General features: G+C 35.8%; 4 protein-coding genes and 6 non-coding genes across 13 annotated transcripts; 2 read left to right on the top strand and 8 right to left on the bottom strand.

Moving 5' to 3' along the window:
• Positions 1-1,904: 1,904 nt before the first annotated feature.
• On the bottom strand, positions 1,905-4,593 carry LOC130715773 (protein SYM1-like). Of its 2 annotated transcripts, none has more exons than XM_057565893.1 (3): positions 4,393-4,593; positions 3,688-3,779; positions 1,905-2,563 (listed from the first exon to the last, which is right to left on the bottom strand). In XM_057565893.1, exons 1-3 carry the CDS (start codon positions 4,450-4,452, stop codon positions 2,161-2,163), a joined length of 555 nt encoding a protein of 184 aa, XP_057421876.1. In that variant the 5' UTR covers positions 4,453-4,593; the 3' UTR covers positions 1,905-2,160. The 2 variants fall into 2 exon arrangements, with proteins under 2 accessions (XP_057421876.1, XP_057421875.1); XM_057565892.1 differs by having other exon boundaries at positions 4,303-4,591.
• Positions 4,594-5,562: 969 nt separating this feature from the next.
• Positions 5,563-10,097, top strand: LOC130710862 (pentatricopeptide repeat-containing protein At5g21222-like). 3 transcript variants are annotated; one of them, XM_057560244.1, is made up of 4 exons: positions 5,563-5,719; positions 6,957-7,151; positions 7,620-8,534; positions 8,902-10,097. In XM_057560244.1, exons 2-4 carry the CDS (start codon positions 7,089-7,091, stop codon positions 9,757-9,759), a joined length of 1,836 nt encoding a protein of 611 aa, XP_057416227.1. In that variant the 5' UTR covers positions 5,563-5,719; positions 6,957-7,088; the 3' UTR covers positions 9,760-10,097. The 3 variants fall into 3 exon arrangements, with proteins under 3 accessions (XP_057416227.1, XP_057416228.1, XP_057416229.1); XM_057560245.1 differs by having other exon boundaries at positions 5,567-5,719; positions 6,967-7,151; XM_057560246.1 differs by lacking the exon at positions 5,563-5,719 and adding an exon at positions 5,743-5,840 and having other exon boundaries at positions 6,967-7,151.
• Positions 10,098-11,276: 1,179 nt separating this feature from the next.
• On the top strand, positions 11,277-13,795 carry LOC130710788 (chloroplast processing peptidase-like). The gene is made up of 5 exons (XM_057560150.1): positions 11,277-11,829; positions 12,216-12,353; positions 12,846-12,932; positions 13,251-13,318; positions 13,409-13,795. Exons 1-5 carry the CDS (start codon positions 11,374-11,376, stop codon positions 13,554-13,556), a joined length of 897 nt encoding a protein of 298 aa, XP_057416133.1. The 5' UTR covers positions 11,277-11,373; the 3' UTR covers positions 13,557-13,795.
• A 1,590-nt stretch (positions 13,796-15,385) lies between these two features.
• Positions 15,386-15,507, bottom strand: LOC130716357 (small nucleolar RNA SNORD14). The gene has a single exon (XR_009011974.1). It is a non-coding gene; the product is annotated as a small nucleolar RNA SNORD14 (small nucleolar RNA).
• Positions 15,508-15,617: 110 nt separating this feature from the next.
• Positions 15,618-15,740, bottom strand: LOC130716345 (small nucleolar RNA SNORD14). Its single transcript, XR_009011963.1, has one exon. It is a non-coding gene; the product is annotated as a small nucleolar RNA SNORD14 (small nucleolar RNA).
• A 151-nt stretch (positions 15,741-15,891) lies between these two features.
• Positions 15,892-16,013, bottom strand: LOC130716334 (small nucleolar RNA SNORD14). The gene has a single exon (XR_009011952.1). It is a non-coding gene; the product is annotated as a small nucleolar RNA SNORD14 (small nucleolar RNA).
• An 84-nt stretch (positions 16,014-16,097) lies between these two features.
• LOC130716396 (small nucleolar RNA snR60/Z15/Z230/Z193/J17) lies at positions 16,098-16,190 on the bottom strand. Its single transcript, XR_009012011.1, has one exon. It is a non-coding gene; the product is annotated as a small nucleolar RNA snR60/Z15/Z230/Z193/J17 (small nucleolar RNA).
• A 73-nt stretch (positions 16,191-16,263) lies between these two features.
• Positions 16,264-16,343, bottom strand: LOC130716407 (small nucleolar RNA U83). The gene has a single exon (XR_009012021.1). It is a non-coding gene; the product is annotated as a small nucleolar RNA U83 (small nucleolar RNA).
• Positions 16,344-16,624: 281 nt separating this feature from the next.
• Positions 16,625-16,720, bottom strand: LOC130716398 (small nucleolar RNA Z43). Its single transcript, XR_009012013.1, has one exon. It is a non-coding gene; the product is annotated as a small nucleolar RNA Z43 (small nucleolar RNA).
• A 1,227-nt stretch (positions 16,721-17,947) lies between these two features.
• On the bottom strand, positions 17,948-22,078 carry LOC130713599 (protein LIKE COV 1-like). The gene is made up of 7 exons (XM_057563373.1): positions 21,753-22,078; positions 21,002-21,054; positions 19,967-20,076; positions 19,502-19,669; positions 19,311-19,408; positions 18,555-18,681; positions 17,948-18,393 (listed from the first exon to the last, which is right to left on the bottom strand). Exons 1-7 carry the CDS (start codon positions 21,906-21,908, stop codon positions 18,299-18,301), a joined length of 807 nt encoding a protein of 268 aa, XP_057419356.1. The 5' UTR covers positions 21,909-22,078; the 3' UTR covers positions 17,948-18,298.
• Positions 22,079-26,902: the final 4,824 nt, after the last annotated feature.

The following is a 26,902-nucleotide window of genomic DNA, read 5'->3' as shown; positions in this document are numbered from 1 at the left end:
GAAACGTTAAATGTTAATCTTATTTATTACCTCTATCTCTATCTCTTTTATAAAAATTGTTGTTTAAAGTCCACAGGAAACTGAATTCAGGCTCCTATTTACTCCTAGGCACAGTAGTTAATGTGACAATTATAAATATTATTTTGAAAAAAAATAATGAAGGTAGTAGCACCTTCATTTTGGGCTGAGTCAACATTTCATTTTGGGTCTCAAAACTTGGGCTAGTTGACGAAATCTCGGCCCAAAACATTTTGTGTGTTACTTCTTACTTGGAAGAAAGTCATGTAAGACCTACACTTCTCTATGTAAGACCTACACGCTTTTCAATTTTCAATTTTCCAATTGGTCATGGAAGCATATTGATTTCATGTATTGAGTATTCAGGTAGATGAATAAATACCATTCACTATATTTAGCCATGTCATGTAAACAAATGAAGTTCCAAGTTCCAACAAACTTTTCCAATGAGACACCTACTTGATCAAGCAGCAGACATTGCATTGTCAACTCTGTGTTTAGACACCAATTCAGTGCAACATTAACATATTAATGTTGATTACTCCCTCCGTTCCTAAATATAAGACCTAATACAAAAAATTGCGCTTATTAAGAAAATATTAAATGTGTTCAATTAGTGTATTGGTTTTTTAAAAATGCATACATTCCTCCATATTTACCCTTTGTCATTTTCTCTCACTAATTAATGGTAAGTGAGAATCAAAACTTGGGAATTGAAAACATATAATTAATGTGGAGGGTAAAAATGGAAGAGTACAAAACCTTTTGTTAGATTATTGTAACTAGGTCTTATACTTAAGAACTTTAAAATTTCAAAACTAAGTCTTATATTTAGGAACGGAGGGAGCAGTTCTTTTCTGCTAAATGTGTGTTGGGAATCCAATGTTCTTTCTACTTCTACACTCTATAATTTGCTTCTGTCCAATGCATGAGGAATTGATGTATCAACCGTTACAACCTTTTCCAACATAACATGCCTTCAATTATGTGGCTTACTCAGCAAAAGCAATAAATGCAATTCATGTGCCAATCTGTTCCCACTTTCTCTTGTTCCCAATATTGGCAAAATGCTCAAAATTTGAGTTTGAACTTTGCCCATTGTTCCTATCTGATCACCACATTAATATGGTGCCTAATCTTCAATCTCCACTAAACTCTTGCCTTATATATGAAAGAATAGGATGCTAACCATCATGCCCCTGTTTAGCTCCCCCCTAAAAATAAAATGCATCCAATGTAATCTCTGAAGTGTGTGGACTTGAAAATGTCATGAACTACTCATCAAGCAGTGATGACATCCTTGGGCTCCACATTGGAGTAATGTTGTTACTTAGAGCTCAAGCCTAGTACAAATAGGTCCAAGAACAGGGCTTACATAAAAACTGTGAGTGTTTCTTAATCCAAACAAGGTTTTAATTTATCTTCTTTACACTAAATTAGTCTCACAATTCCAAACCTAGTAAGGTGAAGACCAAATGTCCGCCACGCCAAGAATGCGGTTCATAAGAATCAAACTTTTGACTTAGGAGTTCGAACAATCACTTTTAACCACGCGATCAACACCAATTAGGTAGTTTTATAACTCATCATTAGTTGTAGCTGATCTACCATGTCTAATAAACTGATCAACAACCTTTCATGTTGAAATCTTATATAATCTAATAGTGTTGAAATCATCTTTCATTTTATCTCTATTGAAGAGGTGGAACCTTATTGACATTTAAACCACCATTTCAAGAACCAGCCTAAAATTGATCAATAACTCCAACTGACCAGAGCTCAATAATGAACCAGTTCAAACGTTCAATGTCTTCTGCGACAGAAAATTATAAGTTGCACTCGCATGAATTGAAAAAGTACTGATAATTGAGAGTAAGCAAGTGCAATTTCACAATTACTCTATTAACTGCAATTCTACCATTATTAACTTGTGTGTCTGTATACGTTTTTATTCTCTTGAGTTACTTGAAAGTTGAAATATGCTATAGATCTTGTGCTTCTGCAGTAGTGCAGTACAATAATAATTGGAATCATTTTATTATAGAATTCAATACCCTTAAGCAAATCTATCTGTTACAACTCTCATAATATCATAGAAGCATACTATTCATAATCTCTGATCACTCAGTGTTTCATGCTCCATCAATCTCTACCTCCTTTTCCATTCTTGGAATGAAATGAAAACCATTGTTTCCATGGTGCATCCTTTTGTTGATCCAACCACGACAGGAAACCACTATCCAGCAAGCAGAACAAGTTCACATATAGAAGCTGGTATTTCACCGGAACATAAGAAAAATTGAAAACCTGCACAATCGGCCACACGCCACCTTCTAGAATCAAGGCTGGGACATAGTTCCTCTTCAAGTCTTCCTTCACCTGAGGAATAGTCTTGCCGGCGCAGATTCCCATGTAAGTAAAGAAGACGAACAAATGTACAGGACCAAAAATTAAGCCATCCATTGCCACTTTAGTAGCTACCGCTCGCGCAGATGTTGGCATCAGTTGAAGCTTACACCTTATAAATTTGTCCAAGCCTTCATACCTACAAGACATGATATGAAGGATGGTTCCATTTGAGTATAAAATCTTCTGAAACTAATATATGAACTGAAGAAAGAGTTTGATTGGTTTCCCACCCATAATCAATTTTGGCAGAGTAGAATAAGTTCAGGATGAAAATATTGATGTTTGAGAGTCATTTTGCATAATTGATTTTGGACCAAAATCAATTCTAGTAGAAGCTAGAAAGAGTAGTTTTTGCGCTGAACATAATCGATTGTGAGATTTTACAACTAAATTTCATGACATTACCCAAAAAAATATTTTTCATAAATGTTTCCAAATGTAAATCACTTCAGTTTCAACTCACTTTCACTATAATCAATTTTAACAAAATCAATTGTGACAAACATTGAACTAAGCACACACTTACTAGAGATTAGCTAATAGTTAATGCTCTCACTTTTTTGCCAGTGGAAAGATCTTATGTCTCTACAACTAAGTGAAATGCACTTGGCTTCAAGTGCATTCGGGTGTACATTTACAAATCAGTAAAACAGGTACTTAATAGCTGGCATGGTAAGGTAAACAAATTGTTTCTAGTTGATATGCATATGATTAATAATCTCTTCTCCCCATTTAGCTACTTGTTGTCATTGATATATATCCCTATGTTCATAACCATTTTGATTCATTTCAGCATCTATCCCCAATCCTCATATGTTCTGAAAAAAAAATTTCAAAGTCATTTTTATGATTCAAAAGGTCTATTGATAGCAGCTATCAAACCACCATTTTAGGTAAACTGGAATCCAAGCTTAATGTAGATTCATAAACTTATTCTCTGTTCTAAATACTAAGAAGGACCTACCAGCTAAGAACATAAAGCTTATAGACAGAGGGATCCCCTAAATTAGATGCACTTATTGCAGAAACAATCACAAAGTCAAGGTCTATGAATCAATGTCTCAAAATTGACTTACATAGTCCTCACATAAAAAAAATCATACTTGTTGCACTACTAGACAAATTAAAATCTATCTAACTAACAAGATCTTGAAGATTTTCTTTACTACATGATCACTTATCTGCAAAGACTCCAACTTATCGAGACACGGTTTTATAAGTAGATCTGGTAATAAACTAGACAAAATGAAAAACACATACCAGAAGTGGCCAACTGGTCCAACAAAACCAAATCCAAACATGCTTGTCACAACCACCCGGTTCCAGTCAACCTTAAATTTAGCATCTGCTTCCTACCACATCAAATATAATATCAGATTGCCAAGAAACTTTGCCAATAGTCAGTACATTAGATTCAACTAGCTTCTCAACCAAACAATGCACATGTCAACTTAACATCTCAGAAAGGCAAATTACTGAAACCCCTATAAGTGACATATCAAAATTCAAATCCAACAAAGCTGGAAAGCAAAATTGATCTAGACCACCTAAAGCTAAAACTTCTCTCACCTAAAAAACACAATTCAGGTGCTGATAGTATTATAGTATATGTATTTTCACAAAAATCAGTTTCCATTTTCCATTCAAATACAAAAAAATAAAAAATATTCCAACTTTAAATGCAAACCCTGTGTTAGGATTCAAGCATTTGGTTCAGAAGCCACTGGGAATCCAAATGTTGCACTCAGTATATGTAACATGCATAGCAACAATCCTAGAGTCAGAGCTTCAACAAAAATATCAAAGAACAAGGAAGTAAGAGGGGAATTCAGATGAAAGAAACACACACACAAATGGAATGAAAGTGGTTCTTACAGACAAATGAAGAGGTTTATGTGCAGCTGAGAAAGTGATGTATTGAGCAGTGAGGTCCCCTGCAGCCCAGAGGAGTGCAGAGCTGATTACCTGAGTCTTGACTGGATGAACAGAAAGACAGCCATGGTACCAATTCCAGAGCTTCAACATCTTGTTGTTTAATGTTGATGTTATGCTCCTACACTACAACCTCAGCATTTGCAAACATTGGTGGTGACAAAACAAAACAAGGTGATGATGGGGTTTGGAAAAGGTTACACGGTTCTGTAAACTCCCCGGTGACGTTAGCTTTGCCATCTAACGGGATTTGGGCCTATAGTTATTGCTATGAACAATTTTGGCTATGGGCCAGCATCACTAGCTAATGCCAACTCACAAGTTGCCTTATAGTTCCCAAGAAACAAAAAAACTTGCATTGTAAAGAAAGTTGCAATATTTAACTAAAAAGGACAATAAAGTCTTAAAAAGAAAAAATAAAGAAAGTTGCAGTTTAAGAAAATTATTCAACCACTCATTTAAAATAAAAATGTGCATAATAAATTAATAATCAAACAAAAATTGCGATCAAATCCATATTTTTGATATAAACCTTATATATCCTCCATTAAAAACAATTTTATTTGAGCCAGATAAAATTACTATAGGAGACAAAAAATTTATATCATGTATTTAGCGCAACTACAATCATTAAAGTGAGGTGCATATATACATGACAAATTATCAAAGTTTGATAAAAGTTTTTTCAACCAATTTTCCTAATTTCCTTTAATGTGGGAAAATAATTTTTTAATGAAACCATTTTTTTTTTAATTTATCGATAATTTTTTACCAACGTTTACAAGTGATGAATTAACTCCTTGTGTTTTAAAAAAAGAATTAACTCCTTGAGATATTATTAAGCATGTAGCTCCCCTAAAAATAAATATCCCTCTCAAGAGAATCAGTTGATCACAATTCACACCACATATTACTAATAAAAAAAACTCACAACAATAATGAATTAAGTCATGAAGTACAATTTTTTTTTTTTGAAATGGTACAAACTTCAAAATTTGAATAGAGATTTAACTTTAAGTGATAAAGAATTTAAGAGGAAGAATCTCTAGAAGTGGAGCTTCTTTATTTGTAGACTTGAAAAATACGTGGTGAATTTTGATCCCTTGAGTACAATGCTGGCGTGGCCTAATCCACTCCTCAGGTCCATTTGTCTTTTGTCACGACAGCCTCAAAAAAGTGCTACGAAATCTTATTCCGATAAATATTTGTGGATAAGAATCTCCAGTTTATGCCACACACACACGAAAACGAAACACACTATTGGTTCCTATGCATTCATTACTTACATTACATGCAACAACATAACTTCACTGCTAATGTTCAAACCCAACTCTCCCTAGAGGCTTCTCAACTGTACAAGGTACCACTTCAACTCTACCATAATGTCATCAACTATGCAGCATGCACTATAGTTTGCTTCTGAGTCTTGATAGTGTGTGTTATTTACACTTCATTTGGCAAAATTTGATGTTTGATCAGAGGTAACAAACTTAGATACCTCTCTCTAGGATTTGGAATTGGGATCTAGTTGCTAGTTAGCATGTTTGGATCAATTTCTATTTCATTAGAATCAATTTTAGCACTAAGAAGCTACTCACACAAGCCTCTCCCCAAAATTGATTTTTGTGTTCAGAATCAGATTAAGAATGACTTCCAAACATGCATACTATTTGTTGGGACTTGGGACTCTTTCAATTGTTGTTAAAACTTGGGCTCAGATGTTTGGCTAATGGTGATGTGTTCTATAATCAATTTGGGAATTCATGATGTGTTCTATCACTAGAGTGTGCTAAGTAAAAATTGGATGATTACTTTGTTCATGTTGTATTACTGTTGCTATGAATAGCAAATGAGAGAGATGTATAAATAAGATGCCATAGTCCCCATGATCCACTTCTACGTTGAGTTTGTGAAGTTCTCACCCAGAGCATGTAAATGCCTAGTTACTGGTTTGGGGTGTGCTTAGGTAAATAGCTTGATTAAGCAATTATGGCAATAGTCTGTTATTCATAAGCTAATTTGAGAAGATTATTCAAATAAGCTCGAGCTAGCTTAGATATAGGTATAAGTGCTTGTTTATAAGCAACCTAAGCAGTTTGAGAAAATAAGCTCAAAACAACTTAGGCAGGTCACATGCTATTTTCTTAAGCTTACCCAACATAAGCATAAGAAAAGCTCAAAGAAGCTCTTCCAAACACGGTCTTTACTCGTGCCTTTTTACTAGGAATTGGTGAGTTGGTGACAGTGTACTGCTTTTTTTAAAGTAATGATGAATTCTAAAGCTAATGTGAGTGACTATGGGGTTTGTGTTTGGAATTTAAGGCATAATTGCTCCATTTTACAACTAGATTTTCCTGTGACCTTTTATAAGTACAGTAGCATAGATTCTCCTTGCTCTAAGAGTTTTGATAGTAGAAGTAGATGCACTTAGTACTCTATATCAATTGGAGCCTCTATGTGAGCAACTAGATAGCATTTATTCCGACTAATCTCCAACTTGTCCAAGACTAGTTTTGTCATTTCTAAATGCCATGGGTTCTTTTAGTTGATTATTGTGTTTTCAAATATACTAGTTGATGACAACGTCCTCTTGTTAGAACAATCCAGGATGAGGTATCTCCTTATTATGATGCATGGAATATAGCGAGCAATCTTGCTAGGTCTTGCAGCCACGGTATGATGGCAGTTTGCTGAGGACTTCACGAATCTGATCAAGTATATTCACCCTCATGGACCGCAGCCAGAAGGGTGCCCTAATGAGTAATGAAAGCGCTAAAGACTTGTCCATCTTGGTATTGTGAACACTTTATTTTTCATGTTTGATTTCAGGAAATTATTCATTTTTGAATGATTTGATCTTAGTAGCAGTAGCACTTTATTGTAGCAGACAAACAAAAAGAGTCTGAAGAAAAAATTCCCCCATATCATATCATACCAAATAGATCTAAATTATTGCACACAGTTTACTTAGTTAATGAATCATTTATGTCAGACCAAGTTCATATTTGTACTAGTTAACTATGTCGATTAGATTTTTGTTTTGCATAATCTATGTTCTTATGCTAAATCAGTACATTTGCACTTGTCTGACACATGCATAGAAGATTAATTCAAGTTGCTCTAAGTAATGGCCTAAAATTATTTGATCTTTGATTCATTAGTTAAGTGCTGAATAGTGATGAGTGTTATGTGTTAAAGGTAAATACCAAAATTTATGGATATTTCACTCATTGTTTCAACTTTTGGCAATTCTAAAACAGAAACTGCAGCAGTACAAGAGTGAAAAATCAAGCTTAAGCTCTACTCCAGATGAAACAAGCAATCAATCCCAGTGTCTTACCTGTATGGGGAGAAACAGTTGTCAAACAGTTCTTTCAAGAACAAAACTGATGAATACTTTGATTGGAAGAGGGAAGCCACATGAAGCTCAAGCCATCTTCAATAATTTGACTGAAGAAGGACATAGGCCAACTCTTATAACATACACAACTCTTGTGGCTGCGCTAACGCGCCTAAAGCATTTCAAGTCCATTTCTTCACTTCTTTCCAAAATTGAAGAGAATGGAATGAAGCCAGATTCGATACTTTTCAACGCCATGATTAACGCTTTTTCTGATTCCGGCAAGGTGGACAAAGCCATGAAAATCTTTGAGAAAATGAAAGGTTATGGATGCAAACCAACCACTAGTACTTTCAATACCCTCATCAAAGGATTTGGAATCGCTGGCAGGCCTGATGAAGCTATGAGATTGCTAGAGAAGATGACGGGTCCGGAGGAAAATGTGAAACCGAATGAGAGAACATATAATATTCTCATCCAAGCCTGGTGTACCAGGAAGAAAGTTGAAGAGGCATTGAGTGTTGTGCATAAAATGGTGGCGTTTGGCTTGCAGCCAGACGTTGTCACTTACAACACACTGGCAAGAGCACTTGCTCAGAACGGTGAGACAGAGAAGGCTGAAAGGTTGCTATTGAAAATGCAGTACAATAAAGTGAGGCCTAATGAAAGAACTTGCGGAATCATAATCAGCGGTTATTGTAAGGAAGGTAACATGACAGAAGCCTTGAGGTTTCTATACAAAATGAAGGAGCTTGGAGTGCATCCAACTCCAGTAATCTTTAACTCCCTTATCAAAGGATATTTAGACATTACAGACACAAATGGAGTAGATGAGGTGAGTTCTGATCTCTTGACACTTTTCATAAGATAATTTTTTTTTAAAGCATTAATACCCCACTATTATGTTACACTGAATCACGAGTTCAAGTCCTGAAAACAGCCTCTTGTGTAAAAAACAAGGTAAGACTGCGTACAATAGACATGTGTTCAGAGCCTTCCCCAGACCCCGCGCATAGTAGTATCTTTAATGCACCGGGCTGCCCTTTATTATGACACACTGAAGGAACATTACAATAATTGCAAGATCGAAAGTCCTAGATAGGAACTATCTGTTGCTGATTTGTGCTTGTATCCTGTCTATGTTATTATGAAGTATCTAATACTATGATAAAAATTGCAACTTACAAATGAAAATTGGTCAGGCACTGACATTGATGGAAGAATTTGGAACCAAACCAGATGTGGTGACATTTAGCACCATCATGAATGCATGGAGTTCAGAAGGACTAATGGACAATTGTGAGGAGATATTTAACGACATGGTGAAGGCTGGGATAGAACCCGACATTCACGCTTATAGCATCCTCGCAAAAGGCTACGTGCGTTCCGGACAGCCGGGTAAAGCAGAGGCTCTTCTGACTTCCATGAGAAAATATGGTTTACAGCCAAATGTTGTGATCTTCACTACCATCATCAGTGGATGGTGTACTGCTGGTAAAATGGACCGCGCGGTTAGGCTTCATGAGAAGATGCATGAAATGGGAATTCCCTCAAATTTGAAAACTTATGAAACTCTAATGTGGGGGTACGGAGAAGCAAAACAACCATGGAAAGCAGAAGAGTTGCTTGTTACCATGGAAGAGAGGGGTGTAGCTCCTGAAATGTCCACTATGCAACTGGTTGCTGACGCTTGGCGCGCCATTGGTTTCTTAGAAGATGCCAAAAGAATTATAAATGGTTCACAAGAAGAATCTGAGCTAGATAAGAACTTTGAGTCTAATGGTAATACACAACTCTTCCAGAAACCCAATGCTTCTGAGTCTAATGTGCTCCCAGTACCTGGTGTAGTGGTAGCTCATCCACAAAGAGTAACTAATGGCAACATAAGAAGCCAAATGATAGTCAAAGCATGTGAAAACATGAGGAATGCTACCACATCCATGGTTTTTGTTCGCGCAAATTCATACCGGGTACAACCAATGATTGTTAGTAGGCAGCAGGTTCATAATCAGATTATAAGGCCCCTTGATTGTTGCAGGGTAGTGTCAATACTTTGTTGAGGTTCATGCCGAATTGCTGATGAGTTCTTTTGTAGATATCATTCATGGACTTCAGAAATCAGAACAAAACACTTGCAGTCTTTGACAAAATGCTGGTGTAAATTGCATTTGTTGAACTATTGCTACTGCTTGTGAATGAAATGCATAGGCTGCATGCCTACAGAATTCATTGTCATTGATTTGTGCTTTTGTATAGATTGCATATTGCTGGGAAATCATGTCTGTATTCGAACTTGTAAGGAAAACACCGAAAAACATGTAATATAGTCAATACTTATACCTATTTCACACCTATGAGGCTGTGACTGTATGGCCCTCTTTATTTTCACCACTCAAAATAGTTTGCCAACACAAGTATTTGTACAAAGAATTGAACTTGAAAAACATTACTTGACAAGTGATTAATCATAACCTGTTTCTTTAGTGGTTTGCAATAGACAGGCCTGTTTGGTTACTAATCGGATAAAATGAAAAGGAAAAATGTTCCATCTCGAGGCACTAATGAAAAGAAAGTTGAACTTACTTTTTCCTTAAACAACAAATCAAAACACATTTCAGATTTCAGAATTCCAATATTAGTATAATCATTAACAACAAATCAGAACACATTTCAGATTTCAGATTTCAGAATTACAATATTAGTATAATAATTTGTACCAACGCCCAAAGCTAAAGCTCTTCCCAATCATTGACTTGAGTAATTGTAAAAAGATTTTTAAACATGACTCAATTAAGTGATAAGATTTAGATTTTTTTTTTTTGAAATTATAAAATACAGAAATGATGATACTCATTTATTTCTCTATCTTTTTCTTTAATTATATATCACATTTATTACTTCTTTATCTTCTCTTCATTTCTCACTTTGAATGTCAGTTGGATGTCTTCACTATGCGAATATCTACAAATCATTAATCTATAAAGGGGAAAACTCAATTGGTACGAAACGAAAACCACAACCCGACACCTCTGTTGCGTGTGCTTAGACTTTAGATAATGTTGGTGTTTGTGTTAACTTTAGATAATGTTGGCGTGTGTGTTGACTGACGTTAGCACTCACTTCGATGCAAATAATAGAGTAATGATACTCATTTATTTATCTATATATTTCTTTTATAATAAATCACATTTATTATTTCTTTCTCTTCTTTTCATTTCTCACTCTGAGTGTCTGTTGGATGTCTGCACTATGCGAATGTCTACAAATCATTTTTCTATAAAGGAAAAAACTCAATTGGTACGAAACCAAAACCACCACCCGAGTACCATTTGCGTGTGTTTAGACTTTGACTAATACTGGTGTCCGTGTTAAATAATATTAACACTCACTTTGATGCAAATAATGAGGGTTAGGATGAATATACTTTCACCTTAAGATAGGTGGTATTCAAACACACACACAAAGAGTTGCAAACAACTCAAGTTAAGTAAGCTGTCAAAAAAACCTCAAGTTAAGTAAATTCACACTTGTTTCTTAATCATTTTGTAATCCTAAAAATCAACACAAATTAAATTAGCTAGAAATGAGAAGCTAGAAAGAAAAAAGACAAGACATTGAAAAACAGAAGAACAAAGATTATTGTTATCTCAAAACTCGAGCTCAAAGACGAAGACATGCCATCCCTCTCTATCTTCCCATCATCACTGCCATCGCTTCAAAACCCTAACTTGGACCATGCCCACCTCTTCAAATCCATCAACCTCCGTTTAAATTCACCACCACACTGTCACCGCCACTTTCCGCACCTCAATCTTCACCGGAGAACCCACCTCAAAGCTTTCAGGGATTCCGGCAAAGATACAAAGACGGTGTTGGACTCTGGTGGAGGAGGCGGAGACGGCGGCGGCGATGACGACGACGGCGGGGGTGACCGGGATGTGGAGAAAAAAGATGGGTCTTCGGGGCCTTTGCCAGAGTGGTTGAATTTCGATTCTAATGACGCAAAAACGGTGTTTGCGGCTCTGGCGATTTCGCTTGCGTTTCGTACGTTCGTGGCTGAGCCGAGGTACATTCCTTCGTTGTCAATGTATCCTACATTTGATGTTGGAGATCGACTTGTTGCTGAGAAGGTAGTGATTTTGTTCCTGAGCTTTTAATTTCAGGAGGGTCTCAATGAACTTTTAACTAGCTTGGATTAACAAAAAAAATTCATGAAATATTTAAGAATCCTGTGTTTGTGTGAGTATTTGTGATTGGAATGTTGATTGCAATGAATATTTAAGGTTCCAAGTTTACAGTGTATTATAGAATTTAGTTTATAGGCTCATTCTGCATAATTTGAAGCAGATTAATATCTGGAGTAATTCATGAGAATAGCTTGATGTTAAGGTTGACTACACTACAAAAAAGCATGTGAAACTGTAGGCTGTGATACTCATGAGACTTGACATAAGCATTCAACTATACTTAATTTTATGACACATCTCAATGTAAAGATACACTTTCATGTTTTCAGGTATCATACTATTTTAGAAAGCCTTGTGCAAATGACATAGTGATATTCAAAAGTCCTCCAGTCCTTCAAGAAGTTGGATATACTGATGATGATGTTTTCATAAAACGTATAGTTGCAAAGGAAGGTGATATCGTGGAGGTAGGATCTTTGGAGATGAACATTCACACTCTTATCTCGTGATTGTCTTTTCATTGTTTGTGCAATTCCACGTTGAGCTATGTTGCTGTGCATTGTTCTATTTGATGATAACAATGATTTGTGATGTTTCATTTATGACCTTGTCATGTCTTTCTATTTGTCCATGGCTTCATTTTCCCTCTTGCTTGTTCTTCATTTTTAGGAGGGGGAGGGGGGATGTTTGTTCCTTTCTGTCTGTTCCAAAGTTTGGGTAGTTGGCTAGTGGCCCTAGTTAGCATGAAGATTATCTATTGCTAGCATGTTTGGATCAACTTATTTTGCTTCAATCAATTCTGGCACCAAGAAGCTACTCACATAATCTGCTCCCCAAAATTGATTTTAGCTTTAGAATCAATTGTAGGAAGATTTCCAAATATGTAGCTTCAATCAGATTCTTGCTGTTTTTTATTCGGCGTATTGATATCCTAATGTTAGCAAATGGTTTATTTGCAGGTTCGTGATGGGCATCTTATAGTTAATGGGGTTGAGAGGAATGAAAAGTTCATCCTTGAACCACCTTCTTATGAGATGAAACCCACAGTAAGTTATGCCCTCTTTTATTATGTCTCTGTTTTCCTCCCTTCTTTCTCGGTTGGTCCTTTAAGCAACTGCTTAACTTTGACGAACCAACAACTGATTGTCAAGATAATTTGGGCTAGGCAGTAGGGATTCAAGTGTTGTTCATCCTGTTGCGGTTATCTTGAACTACTTGGGTTCTAGGCATGACCTTAGGAAAGTAAACAGAAATTATAGACATTCTGCACCAGAGCAGTGTTTTTGCTTTGAGCTTAGATAAATGTTGCCCTTGTCCAAAGCTTTATGTTGATTTTATATTCGGTTTAATCTTGTGCCTCGCAGCGTGTACCAGAGAACTATGTTTTTGTGATGGGAGACAACCGCAATAACAGCTATGATTCCCATGTGTGGTAATGTGTTGAAGCATCATCAAAATTATCCAGATGCATTATCATAAGTGTTCTTATTATGTTCTTACTTGTTAAATGTAATTTTTTCAGGGGTCCCCTCCCAGCCAAGAACATAATAGGCAGATCAGTGTTCCGCTATTGGCCACCAAATAGAATTGCCGACACAATTTCTAAGGAAGGTTGTGCTGTTGATACAAAGCAAGAGACTGAGGAGAGTACTACTGTACCTTCTCAATAAGCACTTCTCGGCAACTGTTTGTTGTGAATTGTATGATTTTTTTGTAGTTCCATTATGTTATTCATTTTATGTCAATTTTTAGAAAAGAAATAGGAAGCTTGTTTAGTTTGGAACAACATTTTTAAGTTCCTAAATATTACGGGTTTTCGCATACTCAATTTCTCACCCTTCACAGCTTAACTTGTGTATTGAGAATTCAGATGTAAAGTAACACAACTGATTGTTTCCGAAAAACAAAATCCACCACAATTTTTTTCTGATAAGTTATGTATGGATTTAACTTGCTTTAAGGAATATACAATACTCTTTTTGTAATTGATGGCACCACCCATTCGGAAAATGGTTGCATGTCTCTCCCAACAAATAATACCACCATATTATGTTTTGTTTCTCTATTAAAGGCGTGAGCTTCATCGTGTGTTGCTTGCAGATGGAGCATGCTCCGCCACATTTTGAGTAGGTCCGCCAATCTGAGTAGATTTGGAGATTGAGGATGAATTAGGTCTGAAATAGATCTCCGATGAGGAATTTTTTAAGAAGCAAATCTGGGTAAATAATCACTACAAACGTAAAGTCTAGAAAGGAGAGGAAGAAGGCGAGACAGATGACGATGAATGAAGAGGATGGCATTTTGAACTGCTCCGGCAAGGGTGATTCTTGGTGGACGATCTTTCTTCAATTTGGTCTCCCAATTTCAATTCTAATCAATGATATTTTTCTTTCATTCTATAATTTTTTTCTCAATGATTCCTTTTATTTATAGGTAAGAGAAAGAATAGAAGACGGAGAAATCTTTGCTATATCTTTTTCCGGGCAAATTCTAGTCTCCATTGAAAATGAGCTCCATCAAATAACATTAACATTAAGACATTCAAAAAATGTCCCACCCAAAATTCTTCTTCTGATGTTTCCATCGAAGAGCACAATTATTTAAAACAAATCGAACTTTGAATTAATTTCTTAATCATATGAGGCAATAGTTTTTCATCGGAGCACATAACGCCAAAACAATCCAAATAGGATTAAACGATCGAATGACAAGTAATTGAACAAAGTTCGATCAGGTAGAATAAAACACATCAAAGTAATGAGACCAAATGAAGAAAGGTATGAAATAAAGTGAAGGGGTAGAAACCAATAAAAGAGAACTTCATTAAAAGACCAAACCTTATAAAAATTACACGAGAATTAATAAATGAATGTGTACCAAATTCAGTTCCGCTAATCGTTGGAAGTGAGACATTAACATTACATATGGTAGCTGCGCAAACATATATTCCTCCTACAACTACAATTATTTCAAATTCAATGAAATCACAAAATATCCCCTTCTGATTATTTCAGGCAACAAACATGCAGACTGAATAAATTGTCATCAATGGTATCTTCGACATGTTGTAGAAGATCACTTTTGACGAATTTTTAAGAGAGCCGGAGACATGATTATATGGAGGAAGAGTGTTGACGTCCTAATAATATTATCTGTTGTGTTGGTCAAGGTCAAGCCAACACTAGATTTTGGTTCTGCATCAGCTAGGCAACCTCTCAACGCTGTCATGTTTATGCTGAATTACAGTGTTCAAGTCATACAAAATATAACTACATAGAGCATTTTCTGCCACTATCCTTCAACACTAAGATTGGTTAGCCCGCTGAACAACAATTTGGATCAAAAGCTGAAACTTGCCTCCAGCTCCAGTTCATTGCTCTACAAAATTTCTTAATCTATTATCGAAGTAAATAAAGGCAAAATGAAAACAACCTGATTGATTGTCAAACATGAATCAAAACATTATTATATCCAAACAAACAATATGAGCTGCAGAAAGTCCTCAGACATCCAAGGAAGGAAAAAGCAGCACTAGCTCTCAAGCCTGGCGAAGGCGAAAGCTCTTAGGCGGCCACTGCGAATGTTTTGAGAAACAAGCCATTGGATTTATCATCATTGGGACAAGATGATTCACACCAAATTAACAAAGATAAAAAACATCAACAAAAGTGAAATAACCAGTACTTTAATACAAACAATAAAATTATAAAAATTAAGTTTAAAATTAGTTAACTCTCAGACATCCAAGGAAGGAAAATAGCAGCATTAGCTCTCAAGCCTGGCGAAGGCGAAAGCTCTTAGGCGGCCACTGCGAATGTCTTGAGAAACAAGCCTTTGGATTATCATCATCGAGTAATTTTAAGCATATACAATCAACTTGTTTTAGGTAAACAGGCACAAAACATATAGTTCATGATAAGTGACAATTCCATGTAACCAATTCAATAAACATACAAACCAACTAGCATACAACAATAAGCTTTACTAGCAAATACAAATTAACAATGTCTCAGACATCCAAGGAAGGAATATACAGCACTAGCTCTCAAGCCTGGCGGGGCGAAAGCTCTTGGGCGGCCACTGCGAATGTTTTGAGAAACAAGCCTTAACAGATATCATCATCGACATTGAAATTGAAATATTCCATATTACATTGATTAGATATATAACCAAATAAAACAGAAAACTAAATCCAATAACAAAGGTTGTGAAGGGATCATCAGATAGGAGCGAAAGACTTAAAAAGATTAGTGTAATCACAGATTAATCATGTGAACTATGCTACTAATCATCACATGACCCTTCATTGAGAACCTCAACTATTCAATCAATATGAAATAAAATGAACAAGAAAAACTAGAGATTAATAAAATCATAAGCCTCAGAAGGAAGGCAGTAGTGGTTGTAATCATGAAAGTTCATACATGATATAAATCACAAATCTCTCATCATAGGCAGAATTAAACAAACAATGCTAGAAATCACAAATTAATCAACAACAAGTAGAAACATGAAAAACAGAAGAATTAGTTAGATCAATGGCCTCATAGAGAAGATTAGGTTGTTCCACATATATAAGTTCAGACATATGCTTGTCTAAATTTTAGTTTAATCATTGGCCAATAGACAGATCTACCACAAGTCCACAATCCATTGAGTAATAATCAAAATTGAATTGAAAAACGATGACTATCAGAAAAAATTGAAGAACAGAGAAAATAGATTTGGATTGAAATAGGGACTCAGAATATGGGTGGTGATATATAGGATGGTCGGCAAGGCTTGTGAGCCATTACGACGAACGAGACCTAATCACATGGAGTCGTCACTGTCCCAATGAACCAGAGAGAACAACAACAAAATCAAGTTAAGAAACGAAAGCAAAGATTGAAACCCTAAAAACTCATCGACTGCACCGTCTGCGATTGTGTGATGACAACAGAGAGAGAGTCCTTCTTATAGAGCGAGAGAGAGCGCTAGGGTTTTAGTTTAGGTAACTTGGTGCAACGCAAAACAGGGTTAGCTCTCTAGAATGTGCGGCGCATGTGTGATTTTACCAAATTGACTTGTAAAATTTTTATGAATTATTTATACCAATTTATTAATAATTTAAAATTTATAAAACTTCATGTATTTTATTCCACTAGTTTTTTTTTGTTACATGAGGAAATAACAAAAAACTACGCTAATGCATCTGTTGATGCTAGTAACGCCTAGGAGAAGCGTCTCGGACAACCTGTCGAGCGAGCGAATCTGCTGCAGTGTTCTTGTCGCGGGGGACTACGCGCATAATCACCCTCCATTCCAAAATAGTTTGCTTAAGTTTTTATATATTTCTACTTCGATACAAAAAAAAATAAAAATAAAATATTCCGTAAATCTTTTGATCTCCTTTTAAATGAGATATTAAATCAAAATTTCGCTAAAAATAAGACTATCTTCACTAAAATGTTGATTCTCTAAATATTGTCTCTTCATCTTTTTTCAATCTTGAATCGGAATGAGAATGATATATATGCATAAGAGTGAGAATATCAGACTCAATATGTCTATTTTTCTTTGTGAATGATGTTATTATGATCTCATCCTCTTTTAAATATTGAATGAGCACGAGAACTTGAATGAAGGTTGATAAGCTTTTTCTTCTTCAATTAAATCCGTAAATGGTGTAGAATATTAGTGCTTGTCACTTTATTATGTGGATGATACATTTCATTCTGTGGGTTTAATCTTCGAAAACTTGAAGATTGTTTGATACTCGGAGGTGTTTGCATCCAATTCATAGAGAATGAAACAAGTTGTGTTCATGCTACGATCACCACTAAAATAAAACTCTATGGTCTTATATGTAATGGAAGCTACCCAACTTAATTTCTTTACAATTACTGCATTTCTAACTTTATCATGTCGTGTATAATCAGTTATCACTCATTTATCTTGCACACTAAACTTAGTTTTTTGTTAATTTTGTACTGTCAAGCATTCAACTTCGTATAACATTACAGTGACATTTTCCTTTCATATAACTAATGAATCGAATAGCCACAAAGAAACCCAAACATTAAGTTGTAGGTCAGTAGTTTCAAAAAAAAGTTGTAGGTCAGTAATCGGCACTACAAAATTGAATTGCTATAACAAGTGGAAACCACCATAATATGCACAAGTAGAAAATTTGAGACTCCTACCACAGTTTTCTATGGCCGTGTATCATCATCACCCAGCCAATATTTTCAGACAAATGCCAAATTCTATTACACAAATGAATGTTACACAAACCATCTCAATCTAGCACTTGCTCATAGATGAACAACGTAAATTCAATGCCTGCATTCGCAACATAAATTGGCTGCATTTGATGGCTCCATATGAAACAAGTAAGCTACTAAAAGAACTACTATTACACCTTTCACCTTCATCTTCTGTCAGGCCTATTTATTTCCACTGGAACACGTGAATCAAGCGTTGAAAGGATCTGCGGCATTGACATGCCTCCGGAAACAACAATTTCTGCAAAAATGATAATATGTTAAAAATACACTGGAATGAATTCATTATAATGCCTGCTTTTCCTTCTATAATTCGCTCAAAGAAACATAAGTGCAAAGTAGTTACGCGATTTTCTTTCTAGAATTCAAGACTCAGTAACTGCAAACACTAAAACAACTCACCAATTCCTTCTCGGACGGATAAGTTTGGCCTAATGACATCCTTGACGTTGACAAGAAATATATCACCAATATAAAGATGGTTTGTGGGAACATAAACACAGCATAACTCCTCATCTCCAGAATAAGTCTGTGAAATAATAATATAACTAAGTTACATTCAACAAGTTATTTAAAGCTCCAAGTTAAATTCAAAAAGTTATGAAAACTCAGACAATCACAGATAACATCACATGCTTATCCATATGGACATCATGACTTCAAAATTCAAACTATTGATGGTAAGTTTACATCTAGACTATACAAGGCACTTAGAACAACATACAGAAAAAGGCCAACTGATTATGGAGCACACTCTAACCTCTAGATCAATGTGATATATTGCAATATAATACGACTTACATATAATTAACTATAAAAAAGAACCTAAAAGGCTACGTGGCAAGCCAAGCTAAGCCAGAATAGTATGGGTACATGCTACAGGAGTTATAAAGAGCTTTATATATGGACTGTATAACATACCAGGTCACCCCAGTAAGGCAGTAACACAAATCAGTATACTATAATTAAGCATGTAACAGGATAGTGCAGCTTATCCTCATCCAGATTGACAAACCTCCAGAAAACAACCAGGATTGCAGGATAAGCAACATTAAAGTAGTGACACCGTGACATTATAAAAAACACTGAAATAATTTAAGCAATAATAATATAAATTTTCCTAAACTTATAAGCTGCACATAGAAGTCCATAAGAAACCTGAAGGACAACAGATGAGGTGATGAATCCAAATGCATATTCACCAACACGTGGATGCCGAATGATGGCTACTTCTTTAAAGGCTTGTGAATTTTGATCTGTGACAACATTTATGTTAATTTCAACAGTTCTCACCCAACAACAGATTCATATCAGCATCACAATGAAGAGTAAGATGTTCAAAAACAAACCTGGTGAAATAGCAGCACTGATTTGCTTGGAGGCATTATAGATATGACGAACAAGAGGCATCCGCTTAATAAACCACTCCCCAAGTCCCAGGACAGATGCACCCAACCAGGATGACATGAAAACCCCAACCAAGAAGATGAAAGTTATGGAAGTTATGAATCCAAGACCTAAAAAAGAAGTGTTAGCAATTATTTCAACATGTTCAGTCCTACCATGACATCCAGTGAGCAACCTAATAGGTCAGACTCGTTAGAGAAAGAGACAACCAATAGCCAATAATATATCTATTTTCCATGTAACAAATTATATTGTTGTAGCTTTAGTACACACTCCTACTGTCAATACACCCCCAACTAGAGAAAATAGAAAGCATTAAATAAAAGTATATAATTTATAAAAAAATCTCATAAAATTAAATAGCCAACTTTATGAACCTTACGGGGAAAAGGTAAAGGTGTACTTACCAAAGATATTGATTCCAAGTTGAGCATAGATTGGAGAAAAAAACCCATCCACGAAATGAATAAACCACCATGTTATGTAGAAGGTGATTGCGATTGGCAAAAGAATGACACTTCAAAAAAAAAAATATCCCCAAATCAGAAAGACACGAAATTTAATACATTGGATCTTAAATGGCCGCATAGAAAGGTGTCAAATGTAGTATCATGCTCATGAAAAAGAAAGAAGGCATAAAAAGTGCAACAATCAGAAGAAAAAACACTCTGAATCTTCAAGACTACAACCATCACTTTAAAGTCCAAAACTTCCAATGACAAATATTGCCAAAAATGGAAACTAAAGCCACAAAGACAAAGGACCTTGAAGCAGCCAAGGCAAAAGCTGGTCTAAAATGTTCAGACAGCTAATCCTAAGGCAGGAACATAATTCTGCAACCCTAAGATCTGTGCAAATAGATAGAGAGAAGAATACAAGACAGGAATATTCTTTGCACCAAATATTCTGCATATAATTATCTTTTAATCACTTGAAGTTATCTATTTCTCCATCGCCTTAGGCCTTATTCCTTCTAAACAAGTGGTAGAGATAGCAACGACAATTATCTACTAATTATTGTGGGCATGGACATAAAAGGCTATAATTTGGTTAGCATGGTACAAATTCAATAAGCAATTTGGAGATTTATAAGCTAAAACCCAGGGGTTTGATTCGAGTAGAATTCCCATTAAGTAAGGACTACAATTTTGAATATATCACTAGTAAAATATCTCATATCTTAATAGACAGAAACAAAATCTAGATAAAAGAATTAGATAAAATAAATTGTTTTTATATTATACAAAGCATGCAAAAGCACAGATTTCATTGGGAATAAATACAAAAAGGGAGATCCTGTTGGATAGGATCCTATCCAAATTTTTAGTGAAAGATTAAGATGTAATGTGTGCGCTGGTTTAACATGTAAGAATGTACAATTACATAAAATGTATCCAAATCTTCAAATGGCAAGATATTGGTCTGAAGAAAGAAATACGCACCATCCAGTCATGAACTTTTTTGATGCCCAGCTCCTAACAACTTTGTAAAAAGTCTACAGGTTGACAGAAACAACACAAGGCCATCAGTCCGACACGACAAATACTTCAAATGTAAAGTCCGAGAAATTTCCATATACAAACAACAGAATGGAATCGGATAACTACGGCTAGACTTAGGAATTCAAATTCATGAAAACGCCTTGAGTTGCAATATATATGAATGCAAATTATAATGCACCAGCTTGTCCTGTTACTAAAACCAACTTCAATGTAACGCCGCGTGTAAACATATGATCCAATGCTAAAAAATAATATATAATTTAATGCATGGCTTTCATCAGAAGTAGCAGACATGTGGAGAAACTCCACCATGGAAGCACACAGCCAGTCTAGTAAATTACATTAATTGCGTAATTCCAACAAAAAAACAGAGAATTCATAGTTCAATCCTATCACTTTGAGAACAGGGAGCAAAGCATTTTAACCATTTAAATTGGTATGGATTTTGAAACTAGTTTTTGCTATTCTGCTAACAAATTGATTTATGGAAACAACAAGCAGCTCATCAAGTAACATGAAAACTAACAAAATTCCAATAAATTCTCAAGGCCAAGAAATTCAACGAAACCCTAGCTAGATAGCAAGTGAAGAATACAGATTAATCAAAATTCTAGAGCATAATATAGCACAAGTGAAGAACAATTGAAACCCTTAATAATCAAGTAGAGGGAGGGAGGGAGAGATTGTTGACCTCGCGGCCGGCATGACGCATGGCGGAGGAGGAAGAGGACGGTTTGGAGGTGTCAGCGGCGTCGGCGGTGTTAGCGACGGGGATGAGAAGCTCTCGATCTCTGTCTCTATTGGCCATAACCGCGGAGGAGGAGGAGGAAGATATCTCATCGCCCATCACCGCAAACGACGGCGTTTGGAAATTCCCAGCCCTTCGCTTCTTCTGCAACTCCGTCTCCGTTGGACAAATCGCAATTTTTCAAAATCAATTCAATTCTATTTACTATTCTTCCTTTCTTCACCACCCCTTTCTTTTTTCTGTGTGATTTATTTATTTTGCTAGCCAAAATTTCATTTCAAATAAACAAGTTTAAATTAAAGTCTCCAGCTGCTTATTTTAAATTTGTTGACTTGATTGAAATAAAATTACAAATAAAGAAAACAAAAATCTGGGTCTGGGGGATGAGTTTTTATTTTTTATTTTATATATATATATATATATATATATACTTTTACTGTGAGGGGCTGGATACATGTGAAGCCAGAAGAAAATGCATGTATAAATAGGATTATACTATGCAGCCATTAGTTTTAATTGGAAATTATTTGAGTAATGTGCTGTCAAGTGTGGCTTATGAGTTGTCGCCAAATTTTGGCATTTCTGAACCATGTTGGCTTTCCTTGCAAAAATGGTAGTATCATGGAATGTCACTGCAATGTCTAGTGGTACTTGTGGTATTGAGTTTGGGATTATTAGGAGTTAAAAGAAACATATACGACAAATTAAATGGCAAAAGCACTTAAATATTATCTACAATTTACGTGTATTTGATTTAGCTTTATAATTCACCAAATAAAAAGCTATAGCCCAAATATTGTTTGAAGCAATCCAAAAATTCTCAACTAAGTGGATTATGTGTTGGCCAGACAAGATAAGATGATTAGAATCAAATTTCATTTCATCTAACTTATAATTGAGCAAATCTAAGTCGACACGTTTTTGAGCAACCAGTATCTCAGAAGGCTTGCATAAAGACTTCATCAAGGCAAAACGCCTCATATATGGCCCTTATCACATTTGCAAACATTAGTTTGATCGTTCATTTACATAAGTATTACTCAATTTGAATAGTTTGCACATTCGCAATACGACTTAGCATTTGATTTCCTTTGTGTATACCTCCCCCGCCATCAACACTTCCCTATAGTGTTGAAAGATCCTGAGTCGTTCTCAGGGGAAACCGATCCTACAGAACACTTAAAAAAATCCTTGAGTATGGTGTTCATGGGAGTCTTAAGAATCATAATCTGCAAGGCCTTCTTATCAAACTCGAAAGGAGATGTTTTAGTTTGGTTCAAATCTTTTCGTCCACTTTCTGTCATATATTGGGAAGAACTTTCTTGTCAATTTATTAAAAAACTTATCATGCACCGACATCCAAGTGATAATGAATATTTGGCAATCCATTGAGGCAACAAGAATGTGAATCCTTGCGGGATTTTATTCCTAGATTTCACAAAAGATTATAATGATTCCAAATTTGTAATCGAAATGCGATGCACTGCTCCATGGACCTTCATTCCATTGTTAATTGCTAGTGTCACCTCCAATCAATTTAACTGAATTTCGAGCTCAAGCTATGAATTATGTTCATGGAGAAGAAGATCAAGTTTTCTATTTCAAGCAACAAGAATGAAGAATAGACCTCATCGCCGAAAGAAAGTAGGGAATGAGAACTTAGAAGCTCGAGAAAAATGTCCACCAATGAATATGAAACCGTTAATTGTTTGATTAAGGCATGAAAGATAATGACAATGAATATTAATCAAAGATGAGCCAGTAGTCTTGCATGCAAATTTGCACTGCAATCAATTAATACTCCCAGCCTAACCACCTATAATCTCTACCACTAACGAATATAAAATACACATGATAGGGTAGTTGCTATCATGGTTTTTTGGTTTTATTGGTCCTTTATTTTGTTTTGGCTTGTTCTTTGTTGTTTTCCTCCTTCTTACTCTTTCTCTTCTTGGAATGGGTCAGGGCACCCCTTATGCTCCTCATTAATAAACCTAAGGACCCAAAACGCTTATTTAGAAACATAAGGACATAGTGCGAATCCTCAACAAGAATGTGAATCCTGTTGGTGATTTTAGAATCATCAATGTATTTTAGTAGTAATGTGATCTACTAAAGGCTGATGTAGTTATGCGTTGGGCTCAGAATCGAGTCAGGATAGTGCGGAGTGCACGCTCGGTGAGCCAACGCATAATTGACCGCGAATACGAACCGGGGTCCAAGGGGCGGAGCCCCTGGCTGGAACAGTTGTGACCCTAGTTTGAAATTGTTTGAAGAATTGTGATTTTTCGGAACAATTGTGATCATTCGTGCAAACATAACCTTCTATATAAGGTTGCTTGCAGCCTAAGGAAAAGGGACACAGAAAACAAAACCAAAATCGCTCTCTACTTTCTGATCTGTTCTCTATTGCTAGAAGCAGATTGATCTTCAAAATTATCCTAACAAGGATTTCGTGAACCCAGGCAAGAATAGGGTCGAAATACTTTGTTCGAAAAGTGTGCAAACACGATTTTCGAAGTTATCCAGGATTATCACACCCAAATTTCTAACAAACGAACAAAGTAATTTCTGATAATCATGGCTGGAGAAGGCGCTGTCAAGGAGATGACTACTAAGTTCGGGAAATTGTACAAGTTTCAAGGACAAGACTTCAGGCGCTGGCAGAAGAAGATGCATTTCTTGTTGACAACATTGAAGGTGGTATACGTCCTGTCTACACCGATTCCTGAACTTCTGGAGGAAGAAACTGTTGAAAATATAAGAAGCAGATCAAAGTGGGAGAATGACGACTACATATGCAGAGGACACATTCTTAACGGTATGTCTGATCCTTTATTCGATATTTATCAAAATGTGGAATCTGCAAAGGAATTGTGGGATTGTCTTGAAGCCAAGTACATGGCAGAGGACTCATCCAGTAAGAAGTTCTTGGTGACTGATTTCAACAATTACAAAATGGTTGAATCAAGGTCTGTCATGGAACAATACAATGAACTTCTACGAATTCTTGGGCAATTCACACTGCACGGATTGAAGATGGATGAAACAATATCTGTCTCAAGTATCATAGACAAGTTGCCCCCTTCATGGAAGGATTTCAAACACAATTTGAAACATGGAAAAGACGAACTGTCTTTGGTCCAACTTGGAAGTCACTTGCGCATAGAAGAATCTCTAAGAGCGCAGGAGAGTGACAAGGGAAAAGGAAAAGAAGTTGCTGGTCCCTCGGTTAATATGATCGAGGAGGGTAGTAAGAACAATAACAACAAAAACAAAGGAAAGAAGCGTGCTTTCAAGAACAACAAAGGAAGTTTCGGTTCTAACAAGAAACCGAAACTAGAATGCTGGAAGTGTGGTAAGACAGGCCACTTCAAGAGGGATTGCCGTTCTGGAAAGAAGCATGATAACGTGAATGCAAGTGGTTCGGGAAAAGGGTCTAAGGACCAATCCCAAGAACAAGGTCAGAAATCAATTCATAACTTGAATATTTTGATTAAACATTCAGTTTCATTAATTTCTGAAGCATTTTATGTGCAGGATGATGCTATTGCATGGTGGATTGATTCTGGCGCCACAACACATGTTTGCAAGGATCGTTTCTGGTTCAAGACTTTTGTTCCAGTGGAAGATGGATTTGTCCTCTACATGGGAGATCATCACTTTGATCCTGTTGAAGGCAAAGGAAGCGTGGTGTTAGAATTCAGTTCTGGAAAAACTATTACTTTGTTTAATGTTTTGTATGTTCCTAAACTACGTAAGAACTTAGTTTCTGGTCCTGTATTGAATAAGCTTGGATACAAGCAAGTGTATGAATCCGATAAATATGTATTATCAAAGTCTGGTGTGTTTGTAGGATTTGGATATTATAATAATGGTATGTTCATGATGAATTTGAATGGAGTTCCTAATGATTCTGGTTCTGTATTTATGACCAATTCGAATGTTATTAAATCTTCTTCTTTATGGCATGCTCGTCTAGGACATGTACATTATAAAAGAATGCTTGAAATGTCTAAAGATGATTTAATTCCTGTTTTTGATGGAAATGTAGAAAAGTGTAAAACTTGCATGTTAACAAAGATTACTAGGCAACCTTTTAAAAGCATAACAAGGAAATCTGTCATACTTGAATTGATACATAGTGATTTATGTGATTTGCATGCTACTCCATCATTAGGACATAAAAAGTATCTTGTCACTTTCATAGATGATGCATCTAGATTCTGTTATGTTTATTTGTTGCATTCTAAAGATGAAGCCTTAGATAAATTTAGAGTTTATAAAACTGAAGTTGAATTGCAACAGAATGTGATGATTAAAACATTACGTACGGATAGAGGTGGTGAATATTATGATCCTAAATTCTTCCAATCCGTAGGAATCATTCATGAGACTACGACACCTTATACACCTCAACAAAATGGTGTGGCTGAAAGGAAGAATAGAGTTCTTAAAGAAATGGTGAACGCCATGTTATCCTATTCTGGTTTGAGTGAAGGGTTTTGGGGAGAAGCCATGTTAACGGCTTGCTATTTGTTAAATAGGGTTCCTAATAAAAGGAACAAGACTGCCCCATTTGAACTTTGGTATAAGAAACGACCCAACTTAACATTTCTACGTGTTTGGGGTTGCAGGGCCGTGGTTAGACTCCCGGATCCTAAAAGGAAAACTTTGGGTGAAAAGGGTGTAGCTTGCATCTTCGTTGGATATGCTGAACATTCCAAAGCCTATAGGTTCTATGTTATAGAACCTAATGACTCGGTTTCTATTAACACAATTATAGAATCAAGAGATGTCATATTTGATGAGAATTGTTTCTCTTCTATACCTAGACCAAAGGACCTTATATCTAAGTCGGATGAACCTACAAAGGATGATCATTCAACTGATGTACCAAGTGAGACACTCGAACCTCGGAAAAGCAAAAGAGCTAGAAAACCTAAATCTTATGGTTCGGATTTTCAATTATATTTAGTTGAGGGATCAAAGGATCAGATTGATAATCAATACTATTATTGCTATAGTATAGAGGAGGATCCAAGAACGTATGATGAAGCTGTGAAATCTCGAGATTCTGCTTTTTGGAAAGA

The sequence above is a fragment of the Lotus japonicus genome, chromosome 4, assembly GCF_012489685.1.
Source record: "Lotus japonicus ecotype B-129 chromosome 4, LjGifu_v1.2".
Classification (NCBI taxonomy): Eukaryota; Viridiplantae; Streptophyta; class Magnoliopsida; order Fabales; family Fabaceae; genus Lotus; species Lotus japonicus.
The sequence above is the reverse complement of the archived record's forward strand: the minus strand, read 5'-3'. Positions and strand labels throughout refer to the sequence as shown.